This window comes from Salvelinus namaycush, chromosome 1, assembly GCF_016432855.1.
Source record: "Salvelinus namaycush isolate Seneca chromosome 1, SaNama_1.0, whole genome shotgun sequence".
Classification (NCBI taxonomy): Eukaryota; Metazoa; Chordata; class Actinopteri; order Salmoniformes; family Salmonidae; genus Salvelinus; species Salvelinus namaycush.
The window spans coordinates 9,043,600-9,056,742 of record NC_052307.1 but is presented as its reverse complement, the minus strand read 5'-3'; the positions used below and the strand labels follow the sequence as shown (position 1 = coordinate 9,056,742).

Here is a 13,143-nt window from a genome sequence, read left to right as displayed (position 1 = left end):
AACATGTTTAGAACAGACGTCTCCTGCGGAGAACATGTTTAGAACAGACGTCTCCTGCGGAGAACATGTTTAGAACAGACGTCTCCTGCGGAGAACATGTTTAGAACAGACGTCTCCTGCGGAGAACATGCTTAGAACAGACGTCTCCTGTGGAGAACATGCGTAGAACAGACGTCTCCTGTGGAGAACATGTTTAGAACAGACGTCTCCTGTGGAGAACATGTTTAGAACAGACGTCTCCTGTGGAGAACATGCGTAGAACAGACGTCTCCTGTGGAGAACATGTTTAGAACAGACGTCTCCTGTGGAGAACATGCGTAGAACAGACGTCTCCTGTGGAGAACATGTTTAGAACAGACGTCTCCTGTGGAGAACATGCGTAGTACCTTGTTGATGGCGAAGGCGGTAATGATGTCCGAGTCCTTGTGGATGATCCGGGCCTTGCCTCCTGGGTAGCCCAGATCTGCCTCGCTCTGTAGAGCAACGCATGAATCATTACACAGTCTCTGCATGTCTGAATCATTATACAGTCTCTGCCCGTCTGAATCATTTCAGTGTGACCTAAAGGAAGTGGTGGGAGATGAATGGACGACGCATGCCTGTCTGCAGTAGGAGGGTGTGTATCTCTAACAGAGCCTTGCCTCAGGGCTACAGGGTGGGAGACTAGAGCATCAAGAACCCACAGTTATCAGGATTAGTGCCATTTTCAACCTCTAGAGACAATACTCAGCACATGAGGCTCAGCACAACCCACTGCGATGGGCGTCTTATTGTATAATATAAAAGGGGTGTATTGACACGAGATGCCGAACGGAGGCTTTCACAGAACATTAGGTTGAATTACATTCTACATCACAATTATTTAAATGGTAAATACCACATTTCCTCTCAGAGAGTGTTCGGCTTGACTATGAAATCTAAATATGGTGACTTGCCATTTTCACATAGTACTTAATCTTAACCTGACGAACATTCAACGTGACACTCTGGGCCTGCTAATCAGAACCTATTGTACTTAATGACAGTCTTATTCTCCTCTGCACATTCTGTGGAATTAGTTAATGACAAACTATTGCAACCTAATCACTGTATAGACTAGGAAAAGACTTTATCACAGAGCATGCATTTTGTCATTATTTTACCGTTCAATAATTCTGAAAGTGTTATTTATGGTTCTATTAAGTAAAATCACACCATATACCCTCAAGACCGTATATATAGTGAATGTTGTCTTAGATCTAGTCTACTGTATAACATTCAGATAAAAGCATGGCAATGTCCTTCATGTAGCTCTATACCATGACAGTATAAACATTGTTTGATTCTTTATGAAGCTGTCCATTACAAAATTCATACAAATCTCAGATTGCCTAATGAAAGCAATGCACATGCATTTGTGATTCAACTCGTGAGCTCATGCTAACAAGATTTCAATAAAACCAATGCAGCTTTTTGAAATGAGCCAAATTGCTTAACTAATTGGTTCAATTATTTCAAACAACTTGGGAAATTTGCCAAATGAATAATGCGCTGGGAAAGTGACATTCACTTCCGTATTTTATTTGTTCCGTTTTTTAAATGGACTTCAAGTGCAAAATGCACAAAATGCAATGTAAAACCTTCATAAAATGCATTAGGTTGAAGTAAATTAATTCACTAATCTAATTTGATATACAATGCATCTGGAAAGTATTCAGACCCCTAGACTTTTTCCACATTTTGTTATGTTACAGCCTTATTCTAAAATGTATTAAATTGTTTTTTCCTCATCAATCTACACACAATACCCCATAATGACAAAGTAAAAAACTGTTTAGAAATGTTTGCAAATGTATTAAAAATAAAATATTACATGTACATAAGAAAGTTTGAAATGCACACACCTGCCTATATAAGGTCCCACAGTTGACAGTGCATGTCAGAGCAAAAACCAAGCCATGAGGTCGAAGGAATTGTCTGTAGCGCTCCGAGACAGGATTGTGTCGAGGCACAGATCTGGGGAAGGATACCAAAAAATGTCTGCCGCATTAAAAGGTCCCCAAGAACACAGTGGCCTCCATCATTCTTAAACCACCAAGACTCTGACTGGGCGGCCAGCTCTAGGAAAACTGCGCAATCGGGGGAGAAGGGCGTTGGTAAGGTAGGTGACCAAGTAGCGCAGCGGTCTAAGGCACTGCATCTCAGTGCTAGAGGTGTCACTACAGTCCCTGGTTAGAATCCAGGCTGTATCACATCTGGCCATGATTGGGAGTCCCATAGGGTGGTGCCAATAGATCCAGCGTTGTCCAGGTTTGGCCGGGGTAGGCCGTCATTGTAAATAAGAATTTGTCCTTAACTTGCCTAGTTATATGATGGTTAAATGTAATTATTATTTTTGTTTTAACCCGATGGTCACTCTGACAGAGCTCTAGAGTTTCTCTGTGGAGATGGGAGAACCTTCCAGGACAACCATCTTTGCAGCACTCCACCAATCAGGCCTTTATGGTAGAGTGGCCAGACGGAAGCCACTCCTCAGGCAGCATCATGCAGGCAGCATCATGCAGTGGGGATGTTTTTCAGCGGCAGTGACACTAGTCAGGATTGAGGCAAAGATGAACGGAGCAAAGTACAGAGAGATCCTTGATGAAAACCTGCTCTAGAGCGCTCTGGACCTCAGACTGGAGCCAAGGTTCACCTTCCAACAGAATAACGACCCTAAGCACACAGCAAAGATAAGGCAGTTGTGGCTTCGGGACAAGTCTCTGAATGTCTTTGAGTGGCCCAGCCAGAGGCCGGACTTGAACATCTCTGGAGAGACCTGAAAATAGCTGTTCAGTGACGCTCCCCATCCAACCTGACAGAGCTTGAGAGGCTCTGCAGAGAGGAATGGGATTAAGTCCCCAAATACAGGTGTGGAAACCTAGTAGCGTCATACCCAAGATGACTTGAGGCCGTAATCACTGCCAAACAAAGTACTGAGTAAAGGGTCTGAATAGTTATGTAAATGTGATAGTTTTTTTATTTGTAATAAATTCTAAAAACCTGTTTTTGCTTTGCCCTTGTGGAGTATTGTGTGTAGATTGATAAAAATAAATAAAACATGTAATCAATTTTAGAATAAGGCTGTAACTTACAATGAGTAAAAAGTCAATGGGTCTGAATACTTTCAGAAGGCACTGTGTATGTGTATGTGTGTGTGTGTATGTGTGTGTGTGTGTGTGTGTAAGTGAGTGATACATAAACTCAGCAAAAAAAGAAACGTTCCTTTTTCAGGACCCTGTCTTTCAAAGATAATTCGTAAAAATCCAAATAACTTCACAGATCTTCATTGTAAAGGGTTTAAACACTGTTTCCCATGCTTGTTCAATGAACCATAAACAATTAATGAACATGCACATGTGGAACGGTCGTTAAGACACCAACAGCTTACAGACGGTAGGCAATTAAGGTCACACTTATGAACTATAGAGGCCTTTCTACTGACTCTGGAAAACAACAAAAGAAAGATGCCCAGGGTCCCTGCGTGAATGTGCCTTAGGCATGCTGCAAGGAGGCATGAGGAATGCAGCTGTGGCCAGGGCAATAAATTGCAATGTCCGTACTGTGAGACGCCTAAGACAGCGCTACAGGGAGACAGGATGGACAGCTGATCGTCCTTGCAGTGGCAGACCATGTGTAACAACACCTGCACAGGAGCGGTACATCCGAACATCACACCTGCGGGACAGGTACAGGATGGCAACAACAACTGCCTGAGTTACACCAGGAACGCACAATCCCTCCATCAGTGCTCAGACTGTCCGCAATAGGCTGAGAGAGGCTGGACTGAGGGCTTGTAGGCCTGTTGTAAGGCAGGTCCTCACCAGACATCACCGGCAACAACGTTGCCTATGGGCACAAACCCATCGTCGCTGGACCAGACAGGACTGGCAAAAAGTGCTCATCACTGACGAGTCGCGGTTTTGTCTCACCAGGGGTGATGGTCGGATTCTCGTTTATCGTCGAAGGAATGAGCGTTACACCGAGGCCTGTACTCTGGATCGATTTGGAGGTGGAGGGTCTGTCATGGTCTGGGGCGGTGTGTCACAGCGTCATCGGACTGAGCTTGTTGTCATTGCAGGCAGTCTCAACGCTGTGCGTTACAGGGAAGACATCCTCCTCCCTCATGTGGTACTCTTCCTGCAGGCTCATCCTGACATGACCCTCCAGCATGACAATGCCATACTGCTCGTTCTGTGGGTGATTTCCTGCAAGACAGGAATGTCAGTGTTCTGCCATGGCCAGCGAAGAGCCCGGATCTGAATCCCATTGAGCACGTCTGGGACCTGTTGGATCAGAGGGTGAGGTCTTGGGCCATTCCCCCCAGAAATGTCCGGGAACTTGCAGGTGCCTTGTGGAAGAATGGGGTAACATCTCACAGCAAGAACTGGCAAATCTGGTGCAGTCCATGAGGAGGAGATGCACTGCAGTACTTAATGCAGCTGGTGGCCACACCAGATACTGACTGTTGCTTTTGATACGTTTTTTCAGGAACACATTATTCCATTTCTGTTAGTCACATGTCTGTGGAACTTGTTCAGTTTATGTCTCAGTTGTTGAATCTTATGTTCATACAAATACTTACACATGTTAAGTTTGCTGAAAATAAACGCATTTGACAGTGAGAGGACGTTTCTTTTTTTGCTAAGTTTACATACATACATATAAATAAATAAAGTGCCAGTCAAAAGTTGACACACCAACTCATGGGTTTCTCTTTATTTGTACTATTTTCTACATTGTAGAATAATAGTAAATACATCAACAATATGAAATAACACATATGGAATCATGTAGTAACCAAAAAAAGTGTTAAATACAAATTATATTTTGATTGATTTAAGATTCTTTAAAGTAGCCACCCTTTGCATTGACAGCTTTGCACACTCTTTGCATCCTCTCAACAAGCTTCATGAGGTAGTCACCTGGAATGCATTTCAATTAACAGGTGTGCCTTTTTAAAAGTTAATTTGTGGAATTTCTTTCCTTCTTAATGTGTTTGAGCCAATCAGTTGAGTTGTGACAAGGTAGGGTTGGTATACAGAAGATAGCCCTATTCGGTAAAAGACCAAGTCCATATTATGGCGAGAACATATTAAATAAGCAAAGAGAAACAGTCCATCATTACTTTAAGACATCAAGGTCAATCAATGCGGAAAATTTGCAGTCACAAAAACCATCAAGCGTTATGATGAAACTGGCTCATGAGGACCACCACAGGAAAGGAAGATCCAGAATTATCTCTGCTGCAGAGGATAAGTTCATTAGAGTTACCAGCCTCAGAAATTGCAGCCCAAATAAATGCTTCACAGAGTTCAACACATCTCAACATCAACTGTTCAGAGGAGTCTGCATGAATCAGGCCTTCATGGTCGAATTGCTGCAAAGAAACCACTACTAAAAGACACCAATTAGAAGAAGAGACTTGCTTGGGCCAAGAAACACGAGCAATGGATATTAGACCGGTGGAAATCTGTCCTTTGGTCTGATGAGTCCAAATTTGAGATTTTTGGTTCCAACCACCGTGTCTTTGTGAGACACAGTGTAGGTGAACAGATGATCTCTGCATGTGTGGTTCCCACCGTGAAGCATGGAGGAGGAGGTGTGATGGTGCTTTGCTGGTGACACTGTCTGATTTATTTAGAATTCAAGGCACACTTAACCAGCATGGCTACCACAGCATCCTGCAGCTATACGCCATCCCATCTGGTTTGCGCTTAGTGGGACTATCATTTGTTTTTCAACAGGACAATGACCCCACACACCTCCAGACTGTGTAAGGGCTATTTGACCAAGAAGGAGAGTGATGGAGTGCTGCATCAGATGACTTGGCCTACACAATCACCCTACCTCAACCCAATTGAGATGGTTTGGGATGAGTTGGATAGCTGAATGAAGGCAAAGCAGCCAAGAAGTGCTTAACATTTGAGGGAACTCCTTCAAGCATTCCAGGTGAAGCTGGTTGAGTGTGCCTAGAGTGTGCAAAGCTGTCCAAGGCAAAGGGTGGCTATATAAAATATATTTTGATTTAACACTTTTTTGGTTACTCCATGAGTCCATATGTGTTATTTCATAGTTCTGATATCGTCACTACTATTCTACAATGTAGAAAATAGTAAAAATAAAGAAAAACCCTTGAATGAGTAGGTGTGTCCAAATGTTTGACTGGTATTTTCTACATTGTAGAATAATAGTGAAGATATCAAAACTATGACCATGTTTTTATGAATTCCATGATATAATCTTGAAGTCCAGTTAAAAACAGAAAACGCGGACATGGAAGTGGACGCGGAAATAGATGACATTTTCCCAGCGTAAAACACAGGTGTCAATTAAAAACAGGGGAAAAAACCAAATGATTTTACTGGTCAATGAACATGATAATTACAACCCATAAATCCCCACCACCAAAATTATCCAAAGCAGTACCTGGTTACAGCTAGGCTCCTCCATCCCTGAACATTTGTCATTTTCATTGTGGTCCTCAACCGACTTAATTATTTGAGAAGCCCCCAAGACATCAGACAAAACAATGTGATGAATCATGCAGAGTCAACAGGAAACACAATCTAGAATTAGACGGTTAATTATCAGAGTTTAAGAACAATATTATTCACCAGAAATCCATAAAGTAAAAGGCAATTAGGATATAAGTACAGGAACCATGCAAAACAAAAGCACAAATGTGTCAACAGGGATAGAAAAAGTTAATGACTCTCTCTGGGACTAGAAATTATGTTTTAGGTATTATTCAAATGGGAGATGTTATTTAGTGACAGTATGCAATGTGTCAGTGCTCAGACTGCTCAGCTGTCTGCATGCTGTGGGTGGGTGAAGTGGAGCGGTAGCTACCTCGTTTTGGTCTCGTTTCTTGGTGAAAATATTGCGGATGAACGTTTCCTGCACCTCTTCCTGTTTGACCAGGTACTGCCACAGCCTCTTCACAGGCAGGGCAGAGTGGTGACTGGACCTGTAGCCACACAATACTCCCCTCGGTTATACAGCTCACTTACAAAAAGGCATTTATGACGTTGTGTGGATCATATCAGAGTGTACCGAAAACCTACATTTACAGCAGTGGTCACTAACCTTTTCGGAGTCAAGATCACTTTCGATGTCAAAAAGCAAGCCTAGATCTGACACTTTAAAAAAGGACTTGTAATGCGCATATGCAACATTAACTTAATAAAAACAGTTCTGTAGGAAAGTTTTGTGCAGTAGGACTGATAAATTATCACAGCATATTGACTATGCTTGGCCTGCCAATATTGTTCTTCTCAGACCATATTATATTTTAAAACTCAATCTTTTATAACAAATTAGATCATTTGTTGTATCAGTTGGGAGGCACAGCTGAGAATAAATTGAAATAATTACTGGACTGATAGTCAGTCTCTGTGGTGAGAGAGAGAAGCAGAGGGTCCATCTCTCACTGTCCTCTCTTTTTCTCTGGTGAAACTGACCAGAGAGAGGAGACACTGTCTTCCACCTGACGGCCCAACTTGAGACACACCACATTATTTCTGTCTCATGCACAAATTCATGTTGTTCCTATGATCAGAGAAAGTGAAATATCCCTTGATATTAAAATATACACGACGAGCTGCTAATAATACAAATTCTGGCCTATCGATACACTTGGCTACTCATGTACTGCAGCTGCAGCGCTGGTTGTAGCGTGATTGGAAGTAGCGAGAAACACGTTTTATGTTTTGTAAAAACAGTGTTAACAGTGTTGAATAAAAAACGTAAACATGAAGTCACTCATAAAAACAGCAGCTCTTTGCTGTATTGTTTGACAGTCTCTCTCTGGTCATGGTTTTAAAAGTTATGAGATCTCACGTAAGCTAGTATCAAACTCTACTGTTGGGTCGTGAAAGCTGTAGGCATGGTATTTTGAGCTATCCGACTGGCCAGAACAGTAGGCGCACTTGATTTAGCTCTCCTGGTCCATCTGGTAGGCAGAGTTTGTCCCTTTAGACAAATGAAATTGTTCAAAATGGGAAAACTTCGCCTACCTAGCGCGGAGGGCCTCTGAATCAAGTGCACCTACCATCAATCTCGCAAGACGAATAGAACAAAAAAAAATAGCGCGCAAGGCTTTGTGCGTGTTCCTCTGCCCAGGCGTTGCTGATGCCTGCCAGATCTTATAACACCTGGACAGGTATTTTACATATCAGCTAACCACATCATATGTTATAGTAATCTGTCATTCGATGACGTGGCATGTAACCTCTGATCAGGGGACCAGCATCTTTGGCTTTTCTACAGAAATGCCTTGATGATCGACTAGGAATGCGCCTTGATGATCGACTAGGAATGCGCCTTGATGATCGACTAGGAATGCGCCTTGATGATCGACTAGGAATGCGCCTTGATGATCGACTAGGAATGCGCCTTGATGATCGACTAGGAATGCGCCTTGATGATCGACTAGGAATGCGCCTTGATGATCGACTAGGAATGCGCCTTGATGATCGACTAGGAATGCGCCTTGATGATCGACTAGGAATGCGCCTTGATGATCGACTAGGAATGCGCCTTGATGATCGACTAGGAATGCGCCTTGATGATCGACTAGGAATGCGCCTTGATGATCGACTAGGAATGCGCCTTGATGATCGACTAGGAATGCGCCTTGATGATCGACTAGGAATGCGCCTTGATGATCAAACAGTCGAATGCAATTGACCGGTTGGTGACCACTGATTTACAGAATGTTATGGCAAACATATCAATATACAGAGAATTCCTGTTTGGAGCTCACCTGAAAGGTGTGTTGGAGGGCTCAAACAGGGCTTTGTGTCTGAGGATGGCGGGGCCCGAGGCAGCCGTCTCGTCCAGAGGGTGTGTGGAGATGTACTTGGAGGGCGGCCCCCCGAAGATTTCCAGCCTCTTCAGCAACACCTGCTCCCAGCGCTGGAGGGTCTTCAGCACCGCGTGACACAGAGGAGAGCCCACAGGTAGATCTTAGAGAGACACAAACACTAGGTGACATTAACAACAGTACATTCAGAGGCGTGAGACTTCACAAAAAGTGCAGGCAGTTATCTAAAAGGGAGTATAGTTCAATATCACAGAATCCCTCTCTTAGTTTGGACTTCACAAGCCCTAATGCTTCCAACTAAAATTGTCTCCACAAATAGACATTAGTCCAGTGGTTGTGTAGGCTAGTTGTCGTTAGTGTACGGTACCTAGTAGGTCATGTCCTGCCATGGGGTAGAATGACTTCAGGTTGCCTAGGACCAGCTGGACCATGGCCAGGCGCATCAGACACCAACTGGACACACACACACAGAGAAATCACCATTGTTATGTCCAACCATCACTGACAAGAGTAACGTCCATTTGCTTTGATACTGCTGCCCACCGACTGTACCTGTAGGAGTTGGGATTGGAATGTTCTCGGCTAGGAGAGTTGGGGTCAAAGTCTCCAAACTCGTCTTCATCATCATCATCATCCTCGTCCTGACTGCCCTGGCTCTCCTCCGAGTCGTACTCCACCCTGCTCTCTGACGGAGGGAGGAAAGGCTGTGGGAGGAGAAAACACTATAAACACACACATACAGTTGAAGTCAGAAGTTTACATACACCTTAGCCAAGTACATTTAAACTCAGTTTTTCACAATTCCTGACATTTAATCCTAGTAAACATTCCCGGTTTTAGGTCAGTTAGGATCACCACTTTATTTTAAGAATGTGAAATGTCAGAATAATAGTAGAGAGAATGTTTATTTCAGCTTTTATTTCTTTCATCACATTCCCAGTGGGTCAGAAGTTTACATGTACTCAATAAGTGTTAGTAAGCATAGCCTTTAAATAGTTTAACTTGGATCAAATGTTTTGGGTAGCCTTCCACAAGCTTCCCACAATAAGTTGGGTGAATTCTGGCCCATTCCTCCTGACAGAGCTGGTGTAACTGAGTCAGGTTTGTAGGCCTCCTTGCTCGCACACGCTTTTTCAGTTCTGCCCACAATTTTTTCTATAGGATTGAGGTTTGGGCTTTGTGATGGACACTCCAATAAACTTGACTTTGTTGTCCTTAAGCCATTTTGCCACAACTTTGGAAGTATGCTTGGGTTCATTGTCCATTTGGAAGACTCATTTGTGACCAAGCTTTAACTTCCTGACTGATGTCTTGAGATGTTGCTTCAATATATCCATATAATTTTCCTCCCTCATGATGCCATCTATTTTGTGAAGTGCACCAGTCCCTCCGGCAGCAATGCACCCCCACAACATGATGCTGCCACCCCCGTGCTTCACGGTTGGGATGGTGTTCTTCAGCTTGCAAGCCTCTCCCATTTTCCTCCAAACATAACAATGGTCATGATGGCCAAACAGTTCTATTTTTGTTTCATCAGACCAGAGGACATTTCTCCAAAAAGTACGATCTTTGTCACCATGTGCAGTTGCAAACCATAGTCTGGCTTTTTATATGGCGGTTTTGGAGCAGTGGCTTCTTCCTTGCTGAACGGCCTTTCAGGTTATGTCGATATAGGACTCGTTTTACTGTGGATATAGATACTTTTGTACCCGTTTCCTCCAGCATCTTCACACGGTCCTTTGCTGTTTTTCTGGGATTGATTTTCACTTTTCGCACCAAAGTACGTTCATCTCTAGGAGACAGAACGCATCTCCTTCCTGAGCGGTATGACAGCTGCGTGGTCCCATGGTGTTTATACTTGTGTACTATTGTTTGTACAGATGAACGTGGTACCTTCAGGCGTTTGGAAATTGCTCCCAAGGATGAACCAGACTTGTGGAGGTCTACAATTGTTTTTCTGAGGTCCTGGCTGATTTCTTTTGATTTTCTCATGATGTCAAGCAAAGAGGCACTGGGTTTGAAGGTAGGCCTTGAAATACATCCACCAGGTAAACTTCCAATTGACTCAAATGATGTCAATGAGCCTATCAGATGCTTATAAAGCCATGACATAATTTTCTGGAATTTTCCAAGCTGTTTAAAGGCACAGTCAACTTAGTGTATGTTAACTTCTGACCCACTGGAATTGTGATACAGTGAATTATAAGTGAAATAATCTGTCTGTAAACAACTGTTGGAAAAATTACTTGTGTCATGCACAAAGTAGATGTCCTAACCGACTTGGCAAAACTATAGTTTGTTAATAACAAGAAATTTGTGGAGTGGTTGAAAAATGAGCTTTACTGACTCCAACCTAAGTGTATGTAAACTTCCGACTTCAACTGTACATACATGTTAGAATGAGCTGAATGACTGGGTCTTTAAGTCAACTAAGAACCTGGAAGTGTACACTACTACGGTACCTTTGCGATAAAGTAGTCCCAGATGCTGAGCTCCGGGGGGACAAAGTGCTCTTTGAAGATGGAGGTCTCTTGCTCCACCACAGGGCTGGTTGGGCTGGGGGTCTCTGGCCCCTCTCTGGAGGCACTGCGTGTCGACGACGACAACAGCTTGAAGCGCCTGGGCTTCCTATCGAACTCCTCACTGGCTGCTGAGACAACCACACACATGCTATATTTATTGGACATACTGGACTTGCCATTTTTCAAGGTAGTGATGCTTTATATTAGTGCGTAAAACTGACATAATATTATGGATATTATTGAGATGAACAAGAGCTGCAGTGTGTGTAAACTGTTGTTCCAGCCCAGCTGTAATATGCCTGATTCAACCAATCACAATCTTCAACAGATCTTTGAATCAGGGGTGAAGCCTGCCCACACGGCTCCGAGTTGCCCACCCTTGCGTTCCAGTTACATCAGCCTCTACATCTGGCGCACACACACACACACACAGAGGATGACAGACCTGGAGGTGACTTGGCCTGACTGGGCTTCTCTGTGATGGGGGTACGCGCCCCCCCTCCGAACACAGCCACCCACAGCTTGCTGTTGAGAGGGTGGGCCACGATGCGGAACAGCTCGTTGCTGGAGTGGGTGGCCAGGCCGTGCACAAACAGGCTGAGGAAGACGGCCGTCAGGATCTCACACAGTAACACGGCCAGGCCTGGCTGGCTCTCCTCACCAGCAGAGTTCAACAGGCGGATCAGGGTACTGATACCTGACATACAGAGACCGTGAGGGAGTGAGGGTGAATGAATTGACTAGAATTAAAGAATCACTGAAATGTTTTTTTGAATAAAGTATGTTGTTCATTAGTCTACTGTTGATATTGTCCCAACAAATCGTTTACTGTTTTCTTTTTTTAGATGGAGCACTTTCAGTAAAAAGCAAAGTGTGATGATGTAAAAGGCATCACACTTTTTTGCTTTTTAATGAAAGAACAAAATACTAATTAACAAAATATTAACAAAATACAAAAATTTGTTTTTGTGTTTAAAGTGATCCTTTAAAAGTTGTATGTTTAGGACTGTGGTGTTAAAGGGGCAATCTGCAATTGCTACATACATTTGACTTATAAATTAATACTATGTACCCATTGATTCTTGAAGAATATTACTTAGAAATACTTCATAAGATTAGTTCAACTATCGAAACCCATCAGAACCCAAAATATATTTTTTTACTCCAATGTTTATAAACAATGTAATTGTAAACAAACACTATGGCCTCAAGCCATGGTTAAAACTGTCATTTTGATCTCATGGATTGTCAGTCCTTGCATCCCATAGCTGTCTATGAATTTGAGAGTGGTTACATTTCTCCAGACCCTTCCCTCAGCTTTTTAGCAAAACAGGGACGGGGTCTACACTTTGTTACTGTTTGAACTGCAGATCGCCCCTTTAATGTAGCAAACAAGCAATGGTTCTCCAAACAGGATACATGGGGTTCATTTCTGTGAAATTAAGTGAAAACTGGTGGAAGTAAAGTGGGATTACCTGGCCACTGTGCTGGGTGGGTGTTGGGCAGTACAGTCTCCTCCATGCTCACAGTGCGTACCGGGTGGTGCTGGAAGGAGAGGATACTCTGGTACACTATCCCAGTGAACTGGTTCACATGGCTGGGAGGAGAGAAAGACAAGGAAGGACACCCACACTCAGTCATTTAGCAAGAAGGAAGGGGACGTTCCATTAAACAAGGGATTATCAACCAGGGGAAATGGCGACGTGTACGTAGGCCTATATGGAGCGGACTGTAAATGTTTTAACTTCTCTGAATCCAGAGAAGTTTTGCGCGGCA

General features: G+C 43.3%; 1 protein-coding gene across 1 annotated transcript in view; it reads right to left on the bottom strand.

The window, feature by feature from the left end:
- Positions 1–13,143, bottom strand: part of LOC120045108 (dmX-like protein 1) — a 63,516-nt gene that overhangs the window by 9,954 nt on the left and 40,419 nt on the right. Inside the window, exons 28-36 of the mRNA XM_038990034.1 lie at positions 12,843–12,964; positions 11,813–12,064; positions 11,308–11,495; positions 9,398–9,549; positions 9,213–9,298; positions 8,786–8,987; positions 6,871–6,988; positions 6,448–6,510; positions 387–473 (exon numbers count right to left, since the gene is read on the bottom strand). Of these exons, the coding sequence (XP_038845962.1) occupies positions 387–473; positions 6,448–6,510; positions 6,871–6,988; positions 8,786–8,987; positions 9,213–9,298; positions 9,398–9,549; positions 11,308–11,495; positions 11,813–12,064; positions 12,843–12,964 (1,270 nt within the window). The remainder of the gene's footprint in view (positions 1–386; positions 474–6,447; positions 6,511–6,870; positions 6,989–8,785; positions 8,988–9,212; positions 9,299–9,397; positions 9,550–11,307; positions 11,496–11,812; positions 12,065–12,842; positions 12,965–13,143) is intronic.